The following is a 26,397-nucleotide window of genomic DNA, read 5'->3' as shown; positions in this document are numbered from 1 at the left end:
CCCCCCTCCAAATATAACCTTTGCAAAAAGTAAATCGACAATTTACAGTAATCTGGAACTGTACCAGTCATTTTATTCACATATTTTGTCCAAGTAGTTTTTTTTTTTTACATGAACGAAGAGCAATGAAGTAACATGACAGAAAAGTTCAGGTGAAAAGTAAAACGTTAATTTGGTAGCACTGATGCACAGGGGGCTTTTCTTCACGTTTTGCAGGGGTGGTCTTTTTTTTGTTTTTTTAATAAGAAGCTCGCCCCCCCGGCTTCAGGTGCTTCACAAGGCAATCGGAGGTTCAAACCCATTTGGCCAAAGAGGCACTCTTTAATTTCTACATCATTTTCTTGCCCTTTCAGTATAAATACATGACAATAAACACCGTTGGGAAGATTTGGAATTTGTCTGGAGGTGTAAAGTCTTTAAAAGACAATTTGCAAATTCAATTAATACATTTTCCGAAGGTTTGTGATACAACACGAGATCCGAGGAACTAATCGAGTCACTGGAGTTGATGTATAAAACAATGACTAAACCACGATGTGCCCGAAAGCCCAGGGCCAGATGTGCAAATGAGAAATGCAAGGCTGGATTAAAGAAGGAATCCACTGAACAGAAGTCGACATGGAAAAGGGGCCCAAGCAAAGACAAGCTCCAGCAGAGGGCAGCAGAGATCACATTGACAGATCTGTTCTCTTCCTAATACCCTGGAAGAAATAATAAAATATGCTTAACTTATCGACTGACTACAAAGAAACAGTCAGGACAGCTGACCAAATGTTCAAAACCAAACTTTCTAAAACCTCCAACTTACAATACAACTGGTCACTCCAAAGTTTTTAATGTCACACAAATGACTGTTCATTTGTAAGCCCGCCAGGGGGCGCTGTATTATCCCATCTCAACACATAAGATCTGAGCGTTCCAGTCTTTAATGATTACAGTACATAATGTGAACTAACAACTTGCCTTTTATTTCCTCCTGCACCTTTGTCCCCCTCAAGTCCCAGTGGTGAGTTCATCCACGCCACCATCACTGTCCAGTTACAGACGCACGATGACGGCGCCACGTTTTCATTCTCGGTCCCTGAGCCTTCCCCCAGCTGACAATAGCTGAGCTGGTGAGGGGACCAGCTCCAATTGGGAAGGGAGAGGGCCCAGGAGGCAGGTAGGTCCCTGGCTTCTACGTCCCCGTCGTTCACCCGAGTGCAGAAAAGCAGGAACCGTGAAGGTCATGACATGCTCTCGCATCTTGCTCTGCAACAACACTCATGCTTCCCTTTGGCACTCCGATCATGTCTTGTTGTGACGCTGTTGACTAGCGGAGGAGCGGGTGCTGGCGGCCGGTGACCGCGCCTGCACCGCCGCCAGAGCTGCGACGCTGCGCAGCACCCTGTCCGGCGTCCCCTCCGTCCCCGAGCTGCTGTTCACCTCCTGCGAGAGCCTCTGCGACCTCCTGGTTTCCGGTCGACCCTCCCTCTGTTGGCCCCGCTTGTCTTTCTTGTCTCGTCTCTTTGCCCGATCCGAGCTACGGCCCCTCTCGCGCTCGCTGCCGGAGGAGGCGCCACGGGAGTCTCTGCGCTCGGTGTTTTGAGAGCTGATGCTGTGGGTGCGTTGGCTGCTGTTGCTGCTGCTGCGACTTCTGCTGCTGCCGCCGTCGTCCCCCTCGCCGTCGCTGCTCATGCTGCTGCAGGCACTGTGGCCCCTGGACAGAGACTGGGCCTCAGTCTCACCTTCCTTTCCCCTCGATGACCTCCGACTCGCCCGCTCCTTCTCCTCTGGCTTGGACCTCTTGTACTCCATGTCCAGGGGTGGAACCAGAGAACCGGGGCACTGCCTGGTGGAGCGAGACGCAGGCCGGCTCGACTGATTGGGGGTTGAGTGTTTGCTGCCGGTGCTTCTATTGTTAGCGACAGCGACAGAGTTACTCTGCGGAGAAGCCGGTACACTTTTGTTTTTAGGCTTTTGGTTCTTGTCAGACAAGGAGGCAGGAGTCGTCCCGGAGGTCTTCGCTGAGGGGTCTTTCCGAGTGGTGTGGCCCGGGGTGTCCACTCGGCCTTTCATTGCTAGAAGCTTAGCTGCTGCGTTCAGAGCCGAGCATCTCTTCCCCAGGACTTCGGGCTCAGGAGGGGGGGTGCTGTTTGTTTTACAGTCTCGTGAGGACTGAGCTCCCGCAGACTTCCTGCCGGTCCTGACAGAAGACGTGTCACTGCCCGACTCTCCCCCGGTGGATGTGTTGGCATTGTTCGATGTGTTTCTCTCAGAGCTGGGCGCGGGTCTCTTTCCCGACCGGTTGTTTCCCTTTTCCTTCTCCTGATCTTGTAGCCTGCGCTTGGCTGAGCGGGTCAACCGGTGCTCCTTGCTGCTCTTGCTGTCAGAGTCCGAGGAGGAAGAGGAGGACCTGGAGCGCCTCCTCCGGGAGGCGACGTGCTCCTGCTCATCGCCTTCCTCTTTCTTTTTCACGTCCTTTTTTTTTTTCTCCTCGTTGCCAGATTCTGAGGTGACGTCCACTCGCCTCTTTTTGGCAGGATGTCTGTTTTCATACGTCCTCTTGTGGTGAGCGTGACGAGTGAGGGTTGATGACGAGCCCCCTGATGACGGTGAAGAAGAGCGTGTGGACTCCTGGCTACTCTGGCGACTGAGTTGCCTTTTCTGTTTGGGAGTTTCGTGTTCGTCAGTAGTTTCCTCTGCCACCGGTTCTTCTTTCTGAGACTTTGTTGTATTCTTCTCTTCTCCCCCTGTTCCCTCCTTCTCTGACTCTTTGGTCTGAGGGGAACTCTCCACCTTCTTCCTTTTAGGTTGAGACTCGATCTCCAGATTTGTGTCCTCCTGCTCTTCAGCGTCTTCAGAACCTACTTCCATTTCACAGTCACCTTTAGATGTACACTCTTTCTGTTTGGACTCTACAGATCGTTTCTCAGATGAAACACTAGAAGCAGCAGGTGAGGGTTTCTGGGCTGGGGTCTCTCTCTGAGCCGGTGTGGACACCTCTGTGGAGACGCTCTCGGATACAGAGGTTTGTATTTGGGGGGAAGGGGCTGCAGGCGTTTGGCAGGTGGACACAGAAGGAGCTGATTTAGTTGCGGTGACTGGAGCAGGACCGGCTGAGGTCGTGGAGACTTGGGTTGCTGCGACAGTGTTTGTCTCAGCAACTGTAACTGACTTTTCTGGGGAGGATTTAATTGTGGGTTCGATCTTTACAGTCTTTTCTGCAGTTGTAGCAGAAGCTGGTTCTTTGGAGGAGGCTTCTTCTTCTGCAGGTGTTTCTGTTGGAGGTGATGAAGATATTGCCACCGTCGTTGCCTCTGAGGTTTTGGCGACGCTGGCGGACGTTGGAGAGGAAGCGCAGTCTGGACGAGGAGCAGGGGGACATATTGGAGACAGGACGGCCTCTGCGGTCAGATTTGCCGGCGTAGCAGCTTGCACCGGTTTGGTTGGGACTTTGGTGGTTGTCACACTGGTTCGGGCGGGAGAAGATGGAGCTGTACTGGCTGAAGACGTGGTGACTGGTGCATCGGGTGTTGCTGTAGAAGCGATGCCAGGCTGCGCTGGGCATGTGGTTGGAACTGCAGTAGTGGATTGTGTTGTGTTTAATGAGCTTGTTTGCACAGTTTTCACTGGAGTTGTTGGTGTCATAGTGGTTGTTGGGATGGATGCACTGGTTTGTGTTGTTTTTACTGGAGGTGATGTCACAGTTAATCCTGGTTTTGATGGACACGTTGGGACTGTTTTGGCTGCAGTTGTTGTCACAGTCGTTGCTGCAGTAGGGGGCGATGTTGCGGTCGGTTTTGGTGAAGCTGAGGAACTTGAAGCTGGGACAGATGTTGGAGTGATGGTTGTGGGTGGCGGCCGAGCAGGAGCTTGGGGCAAGACCTCTGCAGCAGTTGTTTTAGTTGTTGTGACTGGTTTCACTGTAGTGGTGACTGCTGGTGCAACACTTGCTGTTTTTGATACTAATGCAGTAGCTGCTGTGGTCGTCGGGACCGGGACTGATGCTGGAGCTGCTTCCACCGTCGTTGTTGGGAGTGTCGGAGCAGCTGCTGGGGAAACTGTGGTGCTCTGGACAGCGTCTGGTCCCGTTGTTTTCAAAGTTGTAGAACCTGAAGGTTTTGGATCTTTAGGAGCATTAGAAGCTTGAAGTGTTGCTTTTACATCTGGAAGAGATGAGGAGATGGCGGGTGGAGTTGTGGTAGAAGGTGAAGCAGGGACAGGGACAGACGTGGGAAGTGTGAGGGGAGAAGAACTGGGGACTGAAGTTGTGTCTGAGCTTGGAACTGAAGCCGTAACTTGGGTTGAGGCTGATGTGGAGGCAGCAGTAGGGAGGGGGGAGGTCACCTCTGGTGCAGGTGGAGCTTGGACTGGGGCGGAGACTGGTGTGGACACTCGAGTTGTTTTTTCTGTGGAGGCTGGAGCTGGTTTTGGAGCAGGAGGTGAAACTGGGGCTGAAACCTCAGTCTTAGTGTCGGTTTTCTCAGCTGAGGTAGACTGAGATGTCAGATTTGCGCTGACAGCAGCAGCTGTGAGAATCTCCGACTTGACGGGAGGTGGCGCCGTTAGCGCTGCGTCAGCATCAGTTTTTAATAAACCAGAAACATCAGAAGTGGTGGTCTCTTTTTTAGAGTTCTGTCCTTCACCAACTGTTTCTGACATTGTTGTGGAGTCTTTCCTGGGACGACCTCTCTTACGTTTTGGGGAGAGAGGGGCGTTCCCTTCCTCGCTTGGCGACGTGGCCTGTGGGGAAGGGCTCGCCGTGGTGTCATGCTCAGGTAACTTGAGGTTAGTCTTAGGGGGCCGGCCCCGCTTTCTTTTCAAAGGTGTCACAAGAGAGTTCACATTGGAGTCTGCAGAGGATGACGTGGTGTCTTTGCCTGGTGCCGTGTCACTTTTTCTGGACTGGTTTCCTCCCCGTCCTCTGCCCAGATGATGATGTAGCTCTCCCAGCTGAGCAGCCATGCGAGATTCAGTTTCCAACCTGCGCCGCACAGGAAGATTTCTCAGCACCGGCATGTCAGGAGAATGATGGGGTGGGGAGTAAGGAGGATAAATTCTGACCGGCTGTTGGGGCACAGGTGGAATTGGGACAGGGTCTTGTTCCTGTGGAACAGCCACTTTAGTTTTGCCGTCAGGGCTCGGTGATGTATTGTCTTTGTTTGATTCATCAACAGGACCACCAGTGGCTTCCTCCACCGGTGCCTCCTCTGAAGAACCTCCACCTCCAGTGCCACTTCCACGCCGCCTCCTCCTTCTCGGCTCCTTGTCCTCCACCACCGTGACAAGCCTCCCTGGAAGCTTTCGCAGGACTTTGGCCGATGGAGAGTCTTCAACAAGTCCCCGCAGGACTTCACCGTCTGCTGACTGACGCTTACGAGGCGATCTGGAGCTTGTGGAGGGGGGAGACATGGCGTTGTGATCTTTGCCATCATCATCTTTTGTCTGATGGTCCACGTGACAGCTGGGTTCTAGTGATGATTCAGACACTGTCCTCTCATCCTCCCCCTCCTTCTCCTCTCTGCCTGCTTTGGAGCTTTTACCGTCAGTCTCTACGGCACACTGTTGTTTCCCTCCAGGGGGGGAGCTTGTAGGAGGCGAAGGCACTGGACTGGGATGGGAGCGGTTTGGTAGAGTCCTGGTTTTGGTGGTCTGGTTATCTCTGGCAGGTGATGAAGCTTTCGAAGATTTGGCGGAGTCGTGGAGTTTAGTTGATGAGGAGGATTTCTGATCTGTGCGGGACGGGGTGGTAGACACAGAACCAGTGTCTTTGGCAGCTCCCCGTCCAGAAGTCCTCTGACCAAGGCGGGGTCTTTCAGGCACTTCTTTGGGGGTCGTAGGCTCAGGCTCAGTTTCAGGCGAGGCCCCACGAAGTCGACCACTGGTCCTTGTAGATGTAACAATCTTGTCCTTGTCCTTGGGTTTACGCCCTCGGCGGGCTGGGGCTGGCTGAGCGGGCTCCACAGACGCTGGCGGTGATAAAAACTCATCGTCGTCGTCATCAGATGAAGCGTGAAGCTTGAGGCCTTCCTCCTTGGCCTGGTCCAGGCCCTTCCTGGCAGCCTCGACTTGTTCCTGTAGACAAAAAGGCAATTTGGTTTTACAAACCTGCTGAACTGTCATCTTCATGTTGTAGTGGTAAACACATCTTATAATAACTAAAAGCCCTGTGACAGAGGTGAACTGCTCATTGTCAGGGGCTGATTCATTACTTCTGCAAAGGAGGTTATTTAAACTTATGGAACTTGAGCTCAAGAAACAATTTTATTTCAAATAACAGTTAAGACAAGCTCTTACCTCAGCCTGCTTCAACTCCTCTTTACAAACATCTTCCAACGAGGCTTCCAGGAAGTTCATGGCGTAGCGTTCAATGGGGGTGAGCTAAAGGTAGCCAGAGAATATGGTGAGTCAGCTGAGCACATACAAAGTGTATAGATCGAGTTCACAGCTACAGCAGAACATGATTGTGAAAGATGTATCAAGATGTTATCATTTCAGCTTTTATGAGGAACTTTATAAAAATGTAAAATATTTCATAGATGGATAATCCAGCCTTCTAAGAGTTCAGAGCTTATTTCCATGATTATTCACCTGTTCCACCAGAGCAGCTATTTCCTGCTCGGCCTTGGAGAGCTCCTCCACCTCCTCCTGTTCGACTCCGTCATCCAGAGGTATGTTCTCGTTGAACTCGGCCAGTTCTGCCACCTGTTCTGCTTTGGCCTGGGAAGCTGCTACGATGTCCTCCTCGTCCTCTGCGCGACACAAGGCCTGCGGGAGTCACACCAAGATGATCTAATTATTTGTTTTCCAAAATACCTCCAGCTCAGTTAATACTGTCAATCAGGCTGGAATACAATAACAATACCTCATTTTGTATTCATTATGACTTTTATGTATATTAATGAAGTACACCCACATCCACTGAAGAGGTTTAAGGAGCTTGATGTTTATAAATTCATATGCTTCACATAACACCACCACCAGGAGGCGTCTGATGGATTCATTCTGCAGGAGGACAATGTCCCATGTGACGTGTCTGACCTGTTCCAGGATGGTGGTGCTCTGCTTGTTGGTGCCTTCTTCTTCCTCAGGTGGGGGCACGGCGAGCTCCACCGCCGCCTCTCGTTTCTCCCCCTCGTTCATATCAAACAGATCTCGGATGGTTTGCTGGGGGACAAAATGTAAATGAGACACTTGGAGCAGGAAAACGGTTCTGTGTTCGAAAACAAGAGGCACTTCAACGTCCTCACATCATCACCACAACCCACTCAAAACAAACTGCTGTACTAACAACGTCGTTTACCCGGAGCATTAATCAGAAAATGTCAGCGTACTTCAATCAGGGCTTTTACAGAACAAGTTTAATAAGAGGACCATGTGTTTGTCAAGTGATTCATCATCACATGATAAATACATCAGTTATGAAAAGCAGCCACAACAACAAATAGACAGAAGCCTCCAGAGAAATAATTGATCTAATTTTACATCAATATCTTACACACCGTGTAGGTAGTGGGGGGGAGAGCCAGATGTGTTAAGTGCTGATAAAATAGGTGTGACTCCGGGTGACATATGAAATCATATCATTTATGGAAACCTCCCAGTGAATGATTCCTTTGTGCAGAGTTGTAGATTTACCTGTTTGAAGAAGGCAGTGGTGAAGTTTCCTCCTTCAATAGCCATATCTCCCAGCATCCTCTTCTGGTTGGCTTTCTTTAAGATGTTCTCCTCCACTGTGCGCTCACTGATCAGCCTGAAGAGGAACATGGACAAAAAAACATTCATATGTTGTTTAAAAATCACATTTCCTCTTTATGTGTGAAGGAAAGCTCGTGGCCTTAGTTCATTCACTGATTAAATCAATCTAGTGAAATCATAATATCTTCCGTGAAAGAATGTGTGAACCAGGACTTTCTAGTCTGTACATTTGAATAACCCAAACCCCCCCCTGTGTCCCACTGACAGAGTCCACCATCATATTTTGGGGCCATGTAAATAACCCTTTGTGGTCCAGCAGCAGCACGGTCACCTGTAGATGTGGACGTCTCGTGTCTGACCAATACGATGGCAGCGGTCCTGTGCCTGGGCGTCCATGGTGGGGTTCCAGTCACTGTCGTAGAAGACCACAGTGTCGGCGCCGGTCAGGTTCACCCCGACACCTCCGCTGCGAGTTGACAAGATGAAGCAGAAGATGCGACGGTCTGCGTTGAAGCGCTCCATGAGGGACTGGAGGAGGAGACAGAAAATATTCATCCACAACGTTTTCCATTTGTCGCCAGAGTGGAGGCATACAAATATAATCATATTCTCCCATAGGATTTTGTGACAATATTGTCAGTACAAACCTGTCTCATCTCCACACGGGTGCTGCCATCCAGGCGGAGGTAGATGTGTCCATGGTAGTTGAGGAACTGCTCCAGTATATCTAACATCCGCGTCATCTGGGTGAAGATCAGAACCCTGTGGCCTCCTGTTTTCAGCTTCCGCAGCAAAGTGTGCAGAATCTGAAGTTTACCTGCACACAGAAACCAGCACGTTACAGAAATGGTGTTGGGAGAAATTAAGGAGGTTATTTCACAAGACTAATACAATAAACTAAATCAGGTCTATCAAGGGGGATTGAAGTCACTGAGGAATTGAATTTTCTGCTTCTAGGTGTCAGTCAGATGTTACATCTTTGGATTAAAAAGACTGAAATACATAAGAGCAATAGGGTGAGTAAGCGTGTTGTGTGTCAGGGTTCATGGAATACATGGAATGAATTATTCATTTATGAATGGTCAAACTTAAACAGGGTGTTAAATTGCTCTTTAAAACCAAATAGATAACATCAGTGTTCCCTGTTCCTTTCCCAGTTTCAGGTGTCTTGACAACGTACCACAATCATACTGTATGAGCCTCAGATCTGGGAACTGCGTCCTCATGTAACACTGGATACGATGCAGGCTGCGAGTGAGCGGAGCGACTTGGGACGACAGCAAGGAGGAGAAGACCACCTGCTTGTGGCTCAGAGAGGGAGGAGGGTGGCAGGAGTGCATGGAGATGGGAGGAGCCTCTACAGGGGGAATCGAGAATGTAAACCTAAAATAAACAGAAAAATAATAGTTAAATCACAAATATTTCCCCCCAAGTTAAAGCTCTTGTATCCTCAGGAAAGAAAGAGTCAGAAAACAAATCAACTGATCACCTGTCTATCATTTCACTAAGCAGCTCCAGCCGGTCCTCAGTGCCCTGGATGGCCGCTCTCACGGCGTGACTCTGACACAAGTAGTCGTGTTTGTTCTGCCGCTGTGCAAACAGACAGCTGCTGTGACCCGACCGGCCCCATTCCCCCTGAGAGCTCAGAGGGGCTGGGGAGGGACGGGGACCGGGTAAGAAAGTCAGAAAGTTCAGAACCTCCCGGCCGTACATGGGCTTCGCTCTGCAGTGCTGCTCGTTGGCTCGAATGATGAAGTCCAGCCGGCTGTTGTGCTGCTGCTTGTGGCTCTCAGCCAGCCATGACTGGAGAAGGAAGATAAACACTAGTCAGGTAAAGAGCTGTGATAAAATGGTTCAAACAGCATTGATCACACTATTAATTGTTGCTTAGGAAGTGTAAAGTCTCATAAAGGCCGATAGTGGCCGGTGGCACAAACGAGGAAGCCTGCCAGTAGAGGCCAATAAAAAATAAGCTGAGGATGAAATTACCTGCAACTAACGGCTCATGTGGTTCGTTCAAATATTGTACATTTCCACAACAATTAATTTTTGCAGAGACCTGTCGACGGCATCTAGAGGAACAACTTGCTCACCATGTGGAAAGGAGAGCGAGGAGGCGGGCGAGGCACTTTCCGGGGTGGGGGGTAGACTTTAGCACTCTGCCTCGACTTGGTGGTGGCAGGTGTTTGACTGCTGCTGCCGCTGCCGGTGTCACATGGCGTGGCTGAAGACTTGGGTGCAGAGGACGAGGGCGTCACTGGAGCTGAGAGGAGGACAGAGGAGGACAGAGGAGGACAGAGGAGGACGCAGAGAAGGTTTGTTGTAAATAACTTGACGCTTCAATACAAATGGAAGGATTTGTGTTTGGTGAATAGAAGGAAACATTTTCTACCAAAAGACAAACATGGGATTGTTGGGAAATAGATTTTGGATTTAATTTCTATTTATTTGACCGCTAGTCTTTATGGTAGTATTTCTTTGATGTATTCGAATATTAGAGATAGTGTAAAAGTATTAAATCCTCTTCCAATAAAGATGCTGTTAGGGCTTTATTGTGCAGGATGATGCCTGTGATTCTCTGGATACAAGGTGCAGAGCAGGGAAGAGAACTCTCCCCTACCCTGACCTTATTCTGAAACCACGATTTCTAATTTTAACTGTGGTAGAAGAGGCTGCGTTAGTCCTGTTGAAGTCTGGATCCTTCCCCTCACAGGGTGAATGTCTTTTGTCATCCACATGCATATAAAAATGTCTTGAAACAAGTCTAAGGGTGATTGTTAAATTAACAAAACTGATATTGGGATACTTTCATGCAACTGCCTGAACTTCCCTGCACATGATGCAGTGCTCACATCTGGCGCTCTAAAGCAGATTAAAAGAATTGGATTAGCATGGCAGGGAAGGAAAAATGCTAAAGATTAGTTGCAATAAAGATCTGACCCAGTTCTGCTATTCATGCAGGCATGCATGCATGCAGACTTATGAATAGCTCAGGCTAATTGTCTCACCTGGCTTCTCTGTGCTTGGTGGAGGAGGCTGCACTACTTTGAGGACAGGGCGGGGGAGTTGGGGCTGGTTCAGGGTGGAGCTGGGGATTCTGGGAGGAGCTATGGTGTAGTGGGCAGTAGCAGGACCAGGGGTGCGCTGGGCAATTTGCAGCGGAGCAGTGTTTCTGACAGTGGGTGTGTTGACGTGGACGTGCAGGGAAGGGGAAGCCTGGGGGACAACACGAGGGGAAGGGGCCACTGCCAGGGTGGGCACCGGCCCGCCCTCCTTGCCTGCTGACTGACGCACAACGATCTTCACGACGCCGGTGCTGCTCACGATGGACGAGGGCACTGAGGAGACATGAAGCAGTAAGCATGTGTATAGAAGGACTAAGGATTTTCACATACATATACACAGAATATAATCAATAGATTCAGTTAAGCTTGATGGAATCTGAGGATTTAAGTGAGCACGTCCCTTTCAAAATAAACACTTTTATGTTTACGTATAATTATCTTTGTCTGTTTAGATGCAGAAGGTGAAACGAGAGTAACAGAGGAAACAGGGACTACCTGCGGAGGCATTATGAGGCAGGCGGTTTGCAGGAGGAGCAGTAGAGGGCGTGTTTGCAGGGTGGGCGTTGGCAGCGCTCTGTAGCTGTACCTGAGCCGGCTGGGTGATGAGGTGGTGCTGCACCCCGCTGGACACCAGGTGCACCACATTTCCTGCAGGGGGAATCCCAGTTCAGACATTCAGGAACTGTTTTAGTTTCATACCCACTCATTCCTAATCGCAGTTTTCAGACATGTCCTGCAGAGTCCACTGCTGAGATCACGTGATTTTGTTTAAAGCACATCGACACTAGAGTCGGCTCCTTATCAATAAAAGCTTTAAAATGTGTAAAGAGTAGCTATAACTACTTCAGTATTCTTGGGCTCTGCCAAACTGGCTTCAGGACAGACGCTAAAGAAAATCCAAATAATATTTATCGACCCACGTCAAACTCACTGAACTTCAACTGTATGAAAATATTCATGAATTCTTCCAGTGACTCACATCTTTCACAAGTTGATCAAAATAGTGATTAATTATCCAAATCATTAAATCTTTGCACGAGAAAGTAATTTACAGTGATAAAACCTGATCAACCTAATTCACCTGTATTCCGAACTAGAACATGTGGCACACTCACCTTGAACAGCACGTGGAGAAGCTGATGGGACCTGGTGGATCTGAGCTCCGGACAGAGTCAGCTTGTTGCCCTGGAGCTGGAAGGTGACGGGTTTACTGCCCTGACACGACGACACAGGTCGACCTGCCAAGGAGGCAAGCTGGGCTATACTCACTACCTCACCAGCTACGGAAGGAAAACAGAGAGCAGTGGATTAGAAACACTGTTTATGTGACAGTGAGTTTTAAGGATATAAATGGTATATAATTATTATCATCATCTTAGAAAAAAATGTTTTACTACTTACAAGGTAACCTGGCTTGCATATCTGGACTGAGCAGGACCCTCTGAGACATGATGGTGCTGGGGTTTGGACTCTGATGAGAAGAAATGCTGGCAGTGCAGGGAACAGTGGGAGGCCGTACGGTCAGCACTGGCTTGGGCGTGCTGGACCTCACTGCAGTTTGAGCCACAGGATGCATGGATGGGCGGGGAGGAGGGGCGGAGGCCACAGAACACACCACTAAGAAGGAGAAGAAAACAAGCAGAATGAGTAAGAGAACGGCGGTGTGGACAATGGAGGCTTGGAGAGGAGGATAATCAGTACTTTGGTCAAATTGTCAAACAGATTTATGTGACACAGAACAGGCTGGAAATCTGGAACGTAACCAATAGGTCTGCTGAAAGTACAGTCTTTTGTACAGATGCCATTTTGTCCCTTTCACGTGCCTTGTTGAACGACAGGAGCATGAGCAGGAGTTGAGGAGAGTTCGGTCACTGGAGGAGGTTTGAGGGTTTGAGCTGCAGGAGGCACGGAGCAGGTCGGTTTGTTCATCAGCACCAACGATCTATTATCACCTTTAGGAGGCGGCTGGAACATCCTTAAACAGACAGAAATACATCAAAGATCAGTTAGAGTTTTCATTTGTTCCAACACATGCAAGTTCTGGAAATCACATAAGCACTAGCATGACAGCTAATAATAATAATAGTAGCTTGTAGCCTGCATGCGATAGGAGTAGAGGACCAGAAGTAAATACTGAGGACACAAAAAGTATAATTAGTGTTAATGTGTACCTGTTGACCTTCATGCGAACTGGTTTGGGTCTGGGAGGGGGTTCAGGAGACTCCAGAACCTCCTGGATAAGTTGGCGGCTGACCTTGTGGCGCGGCAGGAACACATCTGCCTGGTACCGGGACACACGGCTTTCCAAACCAACAAGGTCAAACGCAGACAGGTCGCAGCGCTGAGGAGGAAAAATAATTTTTTGGGGTAAGCGTTCATCACAATAAAACTGCCCAATAAATCTGAAGGCCATTGCTCTTCTCGCCTACATTTTCTGACCTAATGAAAGTTGGTTTAATGTTCCTTTAAATGCTGACCTTTAGAGGAGACACGTCCAGGGCCTCCTGCACCAGCGACGCTGTGTGGAACACGATGGGCTTCGTGATGAAGGGGGACTGGATGGGTCGGGGGTCAAACAGGTTGGGGTGGTTGCACACTTTGCGAAGCTGCATGAGGATGTTAATCACGGACATGAAGTGACCACTAGCCAGCGTCTCCCGGGTCCTGTAAATAAGAAGGACAAGACAGTGAGACACTGCTGGTCAAATTCATAATAGAAGTAATATTAATATGCAATAACAAGTCAAATCATTAATAATTTAGATGGCTGAAATAAGTATGATTACTACCCTTCTGATAATTAATATCTTTAGGTTTTTAACGTTACTTTGGAAAAAGCAACAATATGAACATGGTGTTTTGTTCTGACAATTAAAGATTAAAACATAAATCAGCAGAATCAACAATGGAAGTTTTGGTTGAAAACATCTTTACAAGACACAATTTCTTGCAAATGAATGAAAAAGAAACCCAAACTAGACACTAGATACCATAACAGATTTTTTAATTTCATTTTATAACTATATCGCATAAGACAAGACAACCTAGAGAGGAAATTACTCATTCTTCTGATGTTTTTTTTTTTTAGCTGCTTCATGATTAATTTTTTATAACATTTAAGTAGAATTACCGCACTGCGGTTGCATACCTCCGCTCACCAGTGCAGTTTCTGTGCACATATTTCTACATCATTTTCCCCCCAGATTTATATAAAAGGTCACTGTGACCTTTGCCTTTGGCCACAGAAATATAATCACTTCAGCCTCGAGTCCAAAAGACAACGGATCAAAAGTTGAAGAAATTCCTTCAATGGCGAATTTGAGAGATCACATTCAGGAGAACGGTCAGACAACACAATGCTCCGGCCGTGATCCGTGAACCAGATTCTCCTTTTGAACCTAGTAACTTACGAGGACTGTGCCATGAAGTCGTCGTAGAGGAACCGTTGTCTCTTGGAGAGGCGACAGCGAACCACATGTTCATATTTCTTTGGCATCTGCTTCTCGACATCGATCTTGATCCTCCTGAGCAGGAAAGGCCTCAGCACCTTGTGGAGCCTCTTGACCAGGCCCTCGTTGTACTCCTGACTGCCCTCGATCATTCCCGTCAGCGGGTTGGAGAACCACTCTTTGAACTCGCGGTGGGACTGGAAGACGTGGGGCATAAGGAAGTGCATGAGGGACCACAGCTCCATCAGGCTGTTCTGCAGAGGAGTCCCTGTCAGCAGCAGTCGCCGGTGGCTGTGATTGGTAGAGGTCAGAGGATAATGTCAGATATATGTGCCAAGATTTATATCAGGAGGATTTGAGATGACAAAGGAGACAGCAATGCATTCCTCCATGTACTTTGAGGCTCTACAGAAACAGGACATTTTTTCCAATAAGAAATCTACTTGTGATTCACATTTTCCGCCCACAATCCAGATTTCCCACAAGAATAGTGGAGAAATGATTATCTCACTTTATTACATCAGTGTGCAGTCCTTTTTTAGGAAAATGGACAAAAACATATAAACAGGGCAAAACTATTCACAATAAAGAACCGGTGGATTGAAGGTTCTGGAAATAACACAAATATTTGAATTAAAGCTGTTATTTCCACCTCTAGTTTCCTTTTTTTCCCCTACTGCTTTCACACAGAACCATTTTGCTAGTGATCCTATTTTCATGAAAACAAACTAGAGCTTCTTCTGAACTGCATACATTACTAACATCTCAAGAAACTGTATCTGTGTGAGATTCACAACTTGCAGCTCTTTCAAAAGCTACATTTACATTTTGATCTCAGATCCCTAAAGGTGTTAACATCTATGAATTACTCCCTGCGCGTCTCCTTCAGAGGATCCACGGCACCCAGATCCACTGACCTGTTGAAGTTCAGCAGACTCTGCCAGCGCTGAGACTTGAAGTTCTTGATGTTTTGAGCCTCGTCTAAGATCAGGTAGCGCCAGGACTTGCGTCGAAAGGCCTGGTGATCCTGGAGCACCAGCTTGTATGACGTGATGCACACGTGGAAAGCATTAGGTTTCGTCCAGCCCTGAGAAAGGAAAAGGGAAACAATATGATTTTCATGTGTGCTTTTTTCCAACACTGACTTCAGCCAGTTTTTTCATTTTTTGATACCAGGTGTGGAAATATCTGCCAGATGTATTTAAATCAAATTCAGCAGTTGCTCTCAGTGGAAATGTAAAAACTGCTAAATGACACTGCAGAGTCCGTGAGCTGATTACCTGTCTCTTTAGCTTTCTCTCTTTTTGGCTGCCAAAGTATGTGAGGATTTTAAACCCGGGACACCAGCGCTTCAGCTCCATCTCCCAGTTCAGCATCACACTGGTGGGGACGATGATAAGGTGAGGCCCCCAGTTACCTGAACACAACAGAACCAAACATCAGCAGCCGAAGGTAAAAGAAGCGGAGAAACTAATGTATAAAAAACTATTGAAAACACTGCAGAAGTACAATCACTACGAAGTAAAACAAACTGCCGTATGAAGCACTGAAGCATAATGAGTCGGTCGTTTACCTTTTTCACAGGCGAGGTGAGCGAGCAGCGCGATCGTCTGGATGGTTTTACCCAAACCCATCTCATCAGCCAAAATACCATTAAGCTTCTTCTCGTACATGGTGACCAACCAGTCGAGTCCAATGTGCTGGTATTCTCGTAACGTGCCGTGAAGCAGGAACGGGATGGGAGTCTTGACCTTTTATTGGACACAATGATAAGAAATTTATGGTCCCGAACTGCACAGTATTAAATATTTAAACTAAAATACGCAGAAAAGAACAAGTCTGGTTTTCTATAATACTGCTTTATAGGGTTTTCCTGCTAAAACAATGAAGATCTGCTTAATTTGACGTTTTTTTACTCACTATTTAAAGCTTCAAATCTATTTAACCTGAATTATTCTATATATTCATGACTGACCTTCGTTGTGGCCAAAGTGTATCCTTTAGGCTGCAGACTCTCTGCAGTCGCAGCGATATGACTGATTTCTTTCTTTGGTCGCGAGGCAGCGGCAGGTGGGGTGTTATCTCCCTCCTTTAGCAGGACCTCCATCCCTTCATCTCCATCGTCATCGCCTTCCTCCTCCTCCTCCTCTTCCTCATTCTCCTCTCCGTCCTTCTCACTCTCGTCATTCTCGGCACTGTCTCCTTGTGAATCTGAAAGATAAATGACAAACGATCTTTAAAAAGTGAGCAGGAGGAAACATTTCGGGCTCATCAGCATTTAAACAGATAAATAATTTACGTGAGATTATTTTTGATTCCATCTTCTCTGTGAGCGGGTTAATACCTGAGGAGGAAGAGTTGCTTTCAACATCACTCTCATCTTCTTCAGACTCCTCTTCCTCATCCCCAGACACCTCAGAATCGGAGCTCGCTTTAGAGCCAGCAGCAGAAGGTGCCTCGAAGTCGGAGGCATAAGCTCCTTTGTACTTCTCCAGCAGCTCCTCCACACTCAGGTCGCCTACAAGGAGAGCAGAGACATGTCCGGGTGGAGGTTAACATTTTTTACTCTTTCTACTTTATGCACCAATAATAAAAAAAAAGCACCGACCTTCTTTAGCTAGATCATCCAGCTCCTCGGCATGATTTAAGTCTCCTTCTACCTTCTCCTGGGCTGCTATGGTGTCCTCCTCATCCTCAGCTGAAAATGAGAAGAAACAGAAAATAAACACTCAACAACATACACTGATTTCAAGGTGTTCAAAGAAAATACTGGTGCGTTGTTTTACTCGTTTTTGAAACTAGTAGAAGTGGAGCATGTTCCAATACTTGTTTAGGTCCCCCCCTCACATCTTATATTTAAAATCTTACCATCCTCGTCATTGGCAGTGAATTCCCCATCTTCCTCCTCCACTGATGAAGAGGTTTCATCAGAGCAGTCTTCTTCTGAGACCGTCTCCTTCGAAGTACAATGATGCTGTGATTAAATGACAGTCGATCATGAATCAGAGAACACAGCCCCGTGTCGGCAGGTTTGTGTGGGTACCTGTGGCAGTTTGAGGGTGCTGAGTAATTGGTCCAAGGGCAGCAGGCCCTCCTCCTTCAGCAGCTCAATCTCCCTCCTATGGGTCTCAGCATCATTGCCCTCCTGCTGCTCCTCCACGTCTAATGTCTCCTCGTCATCCTCTTCCTCACATGGAGGCTCAAAGTCCCTATCTGGATAAAGAAAAGAGTTGTAAGGAGATTCAAAAGTTTAAAGAGAAAGAAAAAATGACTAAACAGATACGCTTCTGTGTGTAAATGATGTCTAATGTCTCCATTTGGGCTCAAAAGGTAAAACACAACAGCTCAACTGAAAGGTTTCATATGTTCAAAATACATCTGAGGACATAGTCTTGAAAATAAAAGTTTGAGTTTCATTACAGAGATTCTTAATGACTTGTGAGACTGTGTTTGCACTTCAGCACCAAACTGTTAGATAATAAAAGGAAGGTGGAGCCTGCTCTCCTGACAAGCAGAAATCCACCACTTCCTTATTCGATCTGAGCAAACTCTAACATGTAGTTACAGTTCACATACGTGCTTCAGAGATCCACACGTCCTACAAGTCTGCGTCCATTAGTAACAATTGACGCAGACGAGTGGGACCAGTTCGACAAGTTTCCCCTCTGCTGGTTGACGGTTGGTGCTCGGTACGTTTCTCTTGAGGTGTTGTGCTGAGAAATGTTTTGTTGCACTGACAGATATCTGACTTTAGCGTGAACATTTCAGCCTCAGGTTATCAGGTGGGATTTTCACAGAAATGTGAGAACATCGTTGATTCTCTCCGATGCAACAACCTTGACAATGAAAAGGAGCTTTTTGTTTCCACTGCACCTCTGTGGAAGTCTAAGAACACCCATTCACTGGTGTGTAGCTATGACAACGTCCCTGTGTGAACCAATGAATCAGCTCTACAAGACAAACCAACACAGAAAGCTCTATATATGTAAAAGCTGCAGGTTTTATTAGTTTAAAAAATAACTCCTCACCATCCTCATCAGCAGGAGGCAGTTGAGGTTTTGGGGGTGTCACAACGACAGTTTCCGCCGGCCTGGTGGGAGCGAGCGACTTGCTGAGGAGGTCTGAGTATTTCTCTGTCTGGCCAACAATGAAGTCCAGCTGGAGGTCCAGAGCCTTCTTCCTCTTCTCCTCCAATCTGGACTGCTGCTTGTACTGCACCACCTTTACGAACACAATAAAACAGGTGAAATTCAGTTCAAGAGAAGCTATACAAACTCCTGTGTTTTATTGTCTGAAAGGTGCATAAAAAACCCCCACCAAACACCAACTACAGGGCTAAACACTGAACCACAATGTTTTGTTTACTCCGACTTTGGGAATCTGTACCTTCTCCACACTGCTCCAAAAAGCCCGCACTTCCTTTGCGATGGAAGATGCAACTCTTCTAATTTTAGCGTGCTCGTCCCTCTTGGCCTTCTCTTCTTTTTGCCTCAGCTCCTCATGGTGTCGCATCACCATCCGAACCACCTAATAGCATGAGGACATGTACAGTATAGAAAAATCTGAAATATAGTACAAACAATCTTTCCAACAAGCCAATAAATAAATATAAAATAATTACATTTCCACGTTTGTGGGTCCAGAACACACTTTTACATCTGTGTGTATAACATGTGTGAATCTACAGTGATTTAACTGAACCCACCTTTCGAGCCACCCCTCTCTTCCATCGCCTCTCTTGGGCAAAGTCAGCAGAGAGCCACTGCATCTCCTCACACAGGTAGTCCCAGTGAACTTTGGGTCGTATCGGCTCTGTCAGGCGGGTGAGACGCTTCATTGACCAGAAGCCCTCTCGCTTGAATGCCTGGGTTCGATGTTCAATGTCTGCTTCCTGCGGGAAACAATCAGGAAGGAAAAAAATCACTCGGTAAATCCTGATGACAAATTGTTCTGCTACACCGGTGTTTCTAAAATGCGAGTTAAGAAAATTTCAGTGAATTACATATAATATCTGAAGGCTCACTCACATGTTTAGCCAGCTCGGCCATGTCTGTGTGACGCTCCCCACGGGGTCGCTGAGGAGTGGTCGGATCAGGAGAGACAGAGGATGAACTGTAGCCACCGACGGTTGAAGGAGAGACAAACTTGCCACTAGGACCCCGGAGAGGTGAGGACTTGTCTCGTCGGGCAAGGGCCCAATCAGAAGTGGGAGAGGCGCTGGGGTGGGAGGAGGAGGTGGACGGGGACACAGGAGATGAATTGGCGGCAACCCTCTCTGCGATCCATTGCTGTACCTTTAAGGCCAAAGAGAAGGATGTGAGGAAAATTCTTAAAAAAAACAAAGTGATGAAGGTAAAGGCAGAGGTATTAACGACACCATGTGATGAAATGCACATGCACAGATAACATTTAAGCAAGTGTTTTTGAAAAGTTGAGTGTGGACATGCTCCAGAATTACAAACTGGCTAACAACTGGACAGTCTGTCTGCAGAGTTGCAATCATAAAATAGCTGAAGTCAAAGAAAAGCCTCATCAAGTTTCACCACGTCATTACTCGGATGTGCCCGTGAATGCCCTGTTAAAAGATCTGGTGTCTCACAACCACCACTTACCTTAAGGAACAGTGCCTGTCTCTCTGTCCTGCTCTGTCCATGCTGGAAAACACACATGGCTTAGCGTGCAGCCGACTTAAAGAATAAAATCACTAAATAATAAAAAACACACTGTTCACATGAGTTACATCAATATGAACTACATGATGAGAGTCTGTCAGAAACAATACACATGTTTGTTCTTCTCAGTTAAGTAAAAGAAAACCTGTTCCTGATCAACAACGTGACCTGACCAACTTCACTGCTGCTGTGAGGAGATGCTTTACTGTGGCATTCAGGGTTATTCAGATTAGATGCTTCACTATGTCATGTGTTTGAATTCTCATGATGGATATGATCCATATCTATAATTTTCCAGCGTATCCCCACAACACTGCTGAAGCTTTCTTTCCCCTCACTACGCTGCTCTGTAGCTCTAAGTCTACAACACATATCGATGTAATCACCCAACATCCCATTCTTCATGAAAATACCTTGTGCGATGAGCTGGAAGTAGTCATTTCACTTTCTGTTTTGTCAGCGTCGGGTTCTTCGTCACTGCCTTCCTCCGGGCTGCTGACCTGTCCTGAAGTTCCCTCGTGAGCCTCAGCTTCTCCCGTTTGGTCGTCCTGGTCCATGTCCTCGCTCTCGTCCTCCACATCCATGGAGTCAGGTTGGCTGATGGGGTCATTAGGGCTGCTGGACGGCACACCTTCCCTTTCCTCGGACCCTTCGAGCATGTGAAGGGTGTGGGGGGTTCTAGGTGGGGTGGTGTCGGTGGGTGTGACAATATCTTGGGTCACAGCTTCACTCGGTGACGTTTCAGTTACAGTTAAGGCCTCGTTGTCAGATTTGTTTGTGGGGGTCTGCTCATGTTGAAATGTGATGTTACTGCTCGCAGACGGCTGCACCTGGACAGGCAGAGCTGCTGTCACAGAGGTTTTATTGACAGAACACGTCGCCTGGTCGTTCTGGCTGCTAAGAGCCACTGACGCAGAGAAAGAATCTGCTGCTGAGTCAGTTTGGGCAAGGCACTCCTCAGACACCGTGCCAGACAGAGCACCGTGGGTACTGGCCAACTTGCCGGACACATTGTGTTGCTTGGACACCTGTGACAAAAGGGAGGATGGATATTTCAGGAAAGATGTTTCTCCTGGTTTGAGCAGGAGCAGCTTTGGATCGATAGTAATAGAGGAGTGAGAGGTGTGGAAAGCCTCTGGTTTGGTTTCTGTGGGCACAGCAACATTGTGAATACTCTGTGATGCAGCTTCTGTCAAAGAAGAGGCTTCTGCTGTCCCTTCATGTGAAGAAACACAGGCCTCAAGCTTTGTGGCAGTTACAACAGTGACTCCTGGGGTCTGTATTAGAGAGGGCTGATTCTCTACATGAGAAACGTGCACTGAAACAGCAACAGATTGCATCTCCACATCCTCACCGGTGACCACTGGGGATATGAGAGATAAAGAGCCAACTGTTGCCTCAGCTTCCTGTTTTTGGGGAGCTGTTTGAATTTCAGGAGAATCACTCACCTCTGTTCGGTCTGAAACTGTTGCACTGACCTGCGGACAAGTCGTCACAATTTGTGCACTTGTGCCTGCGTGTTCTACAGTGAATGAGTCAGATGTAACAGCAGCTACTTCAACTAAACAAACCTCACTGGAGTTTGTCACTTGAACAGCTTGGTTAGCGTCTAATACCAAATGCTGTCTGACAGCTACCCTCATGCTTTGTAAGGACAAATTATGGGAATGTCTGTTTGAGGGATCCTGCAGTTGATTTGCATCATGTGATGAAGGCAAGGGCTGCTGGGAAATGATTATAGTGTCACTGTCATTGATTGTGTGAATAGATGGTGCGAGGTGCATCTCCAAGTCCTGTTTGACATTAAACTCCTCAGAGTTTTCCAGTAGCGCGTTGAAAAGGTTCACCTCGTATCCTGGAGAGTGAGACATCTGTACGCTGCCACTGGCACAGACCGTTTCCTCTGCAACCTCCTCCACCAGGCCACAAAACTCATACACCTCCACCGGCTGCGAGTCTAACTCCATGTCTGCCTCAACCCGTTCTTCATACAGCTTTGATTCAGAGCTCAGCTCGTTAACAAGGGCAGCTTCACAGACACTGCCATCCTCTCGTTGTACGATGTAACTCTGTTTCAGGTGCACGTTAGACCAGTCCTCGTTGATATGAGCCTCCTCTTGGACAACCACGATTTCTTGAGCATCTCCCAGCTCAGCAACCAGAGGTGTCTGTGTTGGTGGGAGCTGATCACAGGGGGGAGAGGTTTCCGCTTTAACAACCTGCCCCGCCTGCAGGGAGATTACTATGCCGCTATCAAACAGGGGAGGGGCAGCGGAGGGTTTTGAGGAACTATCCTGGGTGGAAGAACTCTCTGGCAGCATTGTGAAGTCAGACGAGGAGACGGCCGCGTCCGAGGGATCTTCCCTTGTGCTACTCTCAACCCGCTCTCCCCCAAGAGAGTCACAGCTCCTCTGGATGTTGCCGTCTTCTCTCCCAGCTGTGTTACTGGACAATAAGCTTGCGTCTCCAGAAGTGTGTAATCCATGAAGCTTTTCTCTTGCCTCTGGGGTCTCAAGTATTTCAGCTGATGGAGGTTGCGTTTCGCTGTTAGAAGTTTTAAGAAGCGCTGTAACACGATCAAATGTCTCAACTGATTCAAAAGAATTTTCTCTAGGATCATCCGAGATCGTCTTGATGATTTTAGGTTGTGTTTTTGATGTGTCAGTTTGTTTAATCTCACTGCTGTCAGAAGATGGGAGCAGAGATTTTGAGTCCTGGTGACCATCAGCTTGCCACGCAGCACCTGACGGGGAGATATGGCTGTCTTGAATTGCGTGGAGGAGTGAGTCCCTGTTCGACTGCTCCACAGCCCCATGTTCTGTGCTGTCAGCATCCGATTGTGGGACAGAGGAAGTTGAGGCTGTGGAACAGATTTGAGATGGGGTTTGTGGGAGAATATCCCCACCTTTCTGCTCATTTCCAACAGTTTCCACATTTGTTCCAGTCTCTGGTTTATATTCCAATCTGTTGGACTGCTTCTCTGAAATAGCCAGAAGTCCTGCACCTTCTTCAAGTGGTTGAATCTGGTCCGTGTCACAATTTGATTGGCTTTTCTCTTTATCAATTTGTGACCCACATTGCAGCTCTTGCGCTGTGCTGTCGAACTTTGTATCTGCGGCAAGAGGCGGACAAAGGGGAGCTGGAAGCCTTTGCATCTCATCCGAGGAGCTACGGTCATCAGTAAGGGATGTTGGCAAGGATCTCGCACCTGCGACAACTTCTGCAACTTCATCTGAGACACTGTCCTTAGAGTCGCAGCTGATGGGGAGAGACTCAGGCAACGATGTTGGCGGGGCGTTCTCCATGCCAAGGAATGCTGAGTCCTTGCTCTCCTGCAATGGCACGGTGGATGGAATGGTGAGTGGAGGGTCTGGGCGGGGGGCAGCTGCGACCGGCTGCTGTGCATGCCGAGGTGACTCCCCGGCCACATCCTGTGCAGCCTGGGGGTTGCCACCGGGCAAATCCACAGCCGGAGAGGCACGCTGCCGCGCCGCCTCCTCCTCAGGGCTTCCTTCCTCTGTGGTGCCCCGGCTACACACTGCACCTGGAGAGACACAGGTTATTACCTCAATGTCTGGACATAGTGGTTAATATATTGAAACAAGTCCATAAGTGAGTGCAAATGTGCAAAGCAACAACTTCTCACCTGTCTGTGGTGTGAGACACAGATCTTCTGTGCTTTCTACTTCCAGGATGCTGAAATTAGGGTCCCCGCCACATATTCTGAAGAAGTGAAACACAGAGACGGTTGGTAAATTATTACTAAAATAAAATCAGCAACTGCATCTCTCGCCTTCACAATTAAAACTCTGCAGTGGTGGAAACGTACAACTACTGTAGTTAAGGACAACTTTAAAGGCTTGTTTGTTTTCCCTGCTTGCCCCACTCTATTTCTACTTGACTACATTTACTTCACCACATTTACCAGACAGCTTCAGTTACTAGTTACTTGAAAAAAGAAAGATTACAACCAACAAGTGTGATGAAGATCTTATGAAATATGATGCTTTGAATATAAACTACCCAACAATACACGTGCAGCAAAAACAAACTCAACTATTTTGATCATTGTCATTATTGATGCGAAAATACCTTCATAAGTTTTCTACAATAGTAAAATCTGGCCATTTTCTCTTGACTACTTTTAATACAATAAGTTTATTTGTAAACTTGAGAGATTTGAATTCTTCCTCCAGAGCGAGGACAACACCGGTGACTCCTGCAGTAACGGAACTGAAGCTAGGACATCACAGGATGTGCAGTTAGTAAACAAAGTGATGTGCGGGACGTTGCGTGTCATGTCACCGGCCACACTCGGAACGACAGCTGAGCGGGTCCAGCTGTGCTTTAGGAGTGTCGCTGCCACATCTGGCTGAGTGCGAGCGGGGGATCATGCAGCTGTAATAAAAAATAAAGAGCGAGAGCGGCTCCTGCACGAGACGCTCTCCAGCTCGGGGCTGCGTTTGCTGCAGTCGCCCACAGGAAGCTGTCTGCAACACGCGCCCCCAAGACACCCGCCGGGGACCCAGCGCGCGGGCCTCCTCATTCATTCTAACGCGTTTGGTCCGTGCACGTTTCGCTGTGGCCCCTCGCAGCCGTGTGGGCGACGATCTACGTGGAGAAAATACACCTTTGTTTGCGAGCGGTGGCGTGAACAGAGGAGCGCACCGACTTTGTTTAGTCCCGGCAGAGTCGCGGCGGAACCGCTTGTCTTTTAATGAAAACACATGGAGCTGGTTGACGCCTATAAAAGAGGTTGCTGGTGTTCCGCTGAAATGTGTTTCCCTTTTAGCTCGTGTCCCCCGGAGCTCTGCCCTGCACGGTTGGGGTCCAGATCGGGTTCTGCTGGGCGCCGGGACAGGCAACTGTGCCGGGGGTAGATGTTGGTGTTAACGCGTTATGCAAACCCGACCGCCTGCAGACGGAAATACACCGGGTGTCGGGTTGTAGTCACGGGGAATCGATCGGGAGGAAGATTTCCACTGCACACCGGTTTGGCTAGCGCGGCTAGCTAGCTAGCGTTAGCTCCCACAATAACAGTGCTGGGTGGCACTGCTGCTAGCAGGCGAGCTACAGGAGTTGGTAGCGGGGCTGCGCCACTTCCCTCCCGCAGTTATGTAAAAGCTCCAGCGGGTGGAGGAGCCCTTCTGGATTCGAACCCACACACACGATCACTTACTCGCACCGGGACACCGAGGAGGAAGAAAACGCATTAAAAACCCGCTTCTGCACTTACACAAGGGGGGGGGACAATCACCCGTGACGTCATTGCGTGGGGTCAAACAGCTTAAATGAATGACTTTTAAAAAACATTCACTTTAAAATCCAGCGTGATTATTAATTTTTGTGCAAACATTAAAAAAAGGCGACAATAAAAAAAAAACACCGTTAAAAAGTTCCCTATGAATTTTGCAATGATTACACGGGGGGGTGGGGGTGCAGGGGGGAGTCGCACGGTCCCACCGACACCGGCGCTCGAACAGCGACGCTGAGGAACCGGTGCTCCCGTCGCGGTTCGCTTCACAACCCGCAGTTCGGTTGGGTTTTACGGGTTTGAACTGTGTCCGTGTTCCTCCATCAAAGCCCCGGTGAACCCGTGTACAGTGCACCGGCGGGTGAGCCGCGGCGGGCTCGAGTCCCGTCGTCCCTCCGAGGCTCCCTCCGGTCCCCCCCGTTACTTCCTCCTCGCCCCCCTCCCTCTCCAGGCCGCCATCTTAAGTTCCCACCTACCTGAAATTTCCGAGCGATTTTCTTTTACTAAATTCTCGCTGAAGGAGTCGTCATCCGCGTGAGATCGCACTCAATCCGCGATGCCAGCGACCCGAACTGTCTCCCGGTACCCAACGAGGTACCGCCGGGTCTGCGGGAAGAAGCTCAAAGTGCGGACCGGGAGAGACTGGGCTCTCGGCGGCAGAAGGTAGCGGTCGCGGGGAGGAGACTTTACGCAGCGAAATGGTGGAGGAGCGCCGCTGCGACCAAGTACCGAGCCGCGGTACTCTCGCGAGATCTGGACCAGCGCGGCGCTTCAAATCCTTAATGTGTTGTTTCTTCTTCGTTAATGTTTGTTCTTCTTGTTCGGTGTATTCATGACTGTTGTTGGTTCTTCTCTAGTGTTTATTCTTCTTCTTTAATATTCCTGACTGTTTCTTCTTCTTCATTGTTTATTCTTCTTTCATATATTCTGACTGTTGTTTGTTCTTCCCTAATGTTTCTGACTGTTGTTTCTTCTTCTTCAATGTTTATTCTTCTTCTTTAATATTCCTGACTGTTTCTTCTTCTTCTTTCATATATTCTGACTGTTGTTTGCTCTTCTTTAATGTTTCTTCTTCTTCTTTAATATTCCTGACTGTTGTTTCTTCTTCTTCATTGTTTATTCTTCTTCTTTCATATATTCTGACTGTTGTTTCTTCTTCAATGTTGTTTCTTCTTCTTTCATATAGTCATGACTGTTGTTTGTTCTTCCCTAATGTTTTTAACTGTTGTTTCTTCTTCTTCAATGTTTATTCTTCTTCTTTAATATTCCTGTTTCTT

The 26,397-nt window shown here is 47.9% G+C and overlaps 1 protein-coding gene across 4 annotated transcripts; it reads right to left on the bottom strand.

Annotated features, from left to right (window-relative positions):
* Positions 1 to 41: 41 nt before the first annotated feature.
* LOC118100194 (Snf2-related CREBBP activator protein) lies at positions 42 to 25,947 on the bottom strand. Of its 4 annotated transcripts, none has more exons than XM_035144998.2 (34): positions 25,597 to 25,947; positions 23,513 to 23,589; positions 20,280 to 23,410; positions 19,807 to 19,848; positions 19,222 to 19,488; positions 18,900 to 19,085; positions 18,581 to 18,721; positions 18,223 to 18,415; positions 17,238 to 17,407; positions 17,063 to 17,150; positions 16,803 to 16,892; positions 16,539 to 16,712; positions 16,170 to 16,405; positions 15,768 to 15,945; positions 15,475 to 15,611; positions 15,112 to 15,281; positions 14,156 to 14,485; positions 13,223 to 13,409; positions 12,917 to 13,086; positions 12,569 to 12,720; positions 12,147 to 12,362; positions 11,861 to 12,025; positions 11,241 to 11,393; positions 10,689 to 11,018; positions 9,774 to 9,943; positions 9,170 to 9,483; positions 8,861 to 9,063; positions 8,328 to 8,497; positions 8,012 to 8,208; positions 7,621 to 7,735; positions 7,024 to 7,149; positions 6,574 to 6,750; positions 6,280 to 6,363; positions 42 to 6,057 (listed from the first exon to the last, which is right to left on the bottom strand). In XM_035144998.2, the coding sequence occupies exons 3-34, from the start codon at positions 23,169 to 23,171 to the stop codon at positions 1,288 to 1,290; spliced, it is 12,993 nt and encodes a 4,330-aa protein (XP_035000889.2). In that variant the 5' UTR covers positions 23,172 to 23,410; positions 23,513 to 23,589; positions 25,597 to 25,947; the 3' UTR covers positions 42 to 1,287. The 4 variants fall into 4 exon arrangements, with proteins under 4 accessions (XP_035000889.2, XP_035000892.2, XP_035000890.2 ...); XM_035145001.2 differs by having other exon boundaries at positions 10,959 to 11,018; XM_035144999.2 differs by lacking the exon at positions 25,597 to 25,947 and adding an exon at positions 25,046 to 25,094.
* Between the last annotated feature and the right edge of the window lie 450 nt (positions 25,948 to 26,397).

This window comes from Hippoglossus stenolepis, chromosome 21 (assembly GCF_022539355.2).
Source record: "Hippoglossus stenolepis isolate QCI-W04-F060 chromosome 21, HSTE1.2, whole genome shotgun sequence".
NCBI lineage: Eukaryota > Metazoa > Chordata > Actinopteri > Pleuronectiformes > Pleuronectidae > Hippoglossus > Hippoglossus stenolepis.
This window is presented reverse-complemented; position numbering and strand designations above follow the sequence as displayed.

Bases quoted from the DNA above. Each gene is read 5' to 3' on its own strand.
- LOC118100194 (XM_035144998.2), bottom strand. From the start codon at position 23,171: ATGGAGAACGCCCCGCCAACATCGTTGCCTGAGTCTCTCCCCATCAGC. The intron at 19,489-19,806 runs GTAAGTGGTGGT...TTGGCCTTAAAG, and splicing joins GACAGGCACTGTTCCTTAAG to GTACAGCAATGGATCGCAGA. The intron at 8,209-8,327 runs GTTTGTACTGAC...CTCCTCCTCCAG, and splicing joins CCCGTGTGGAGATGAGACAG to TCCCTCATGGAGCGCTTCAA.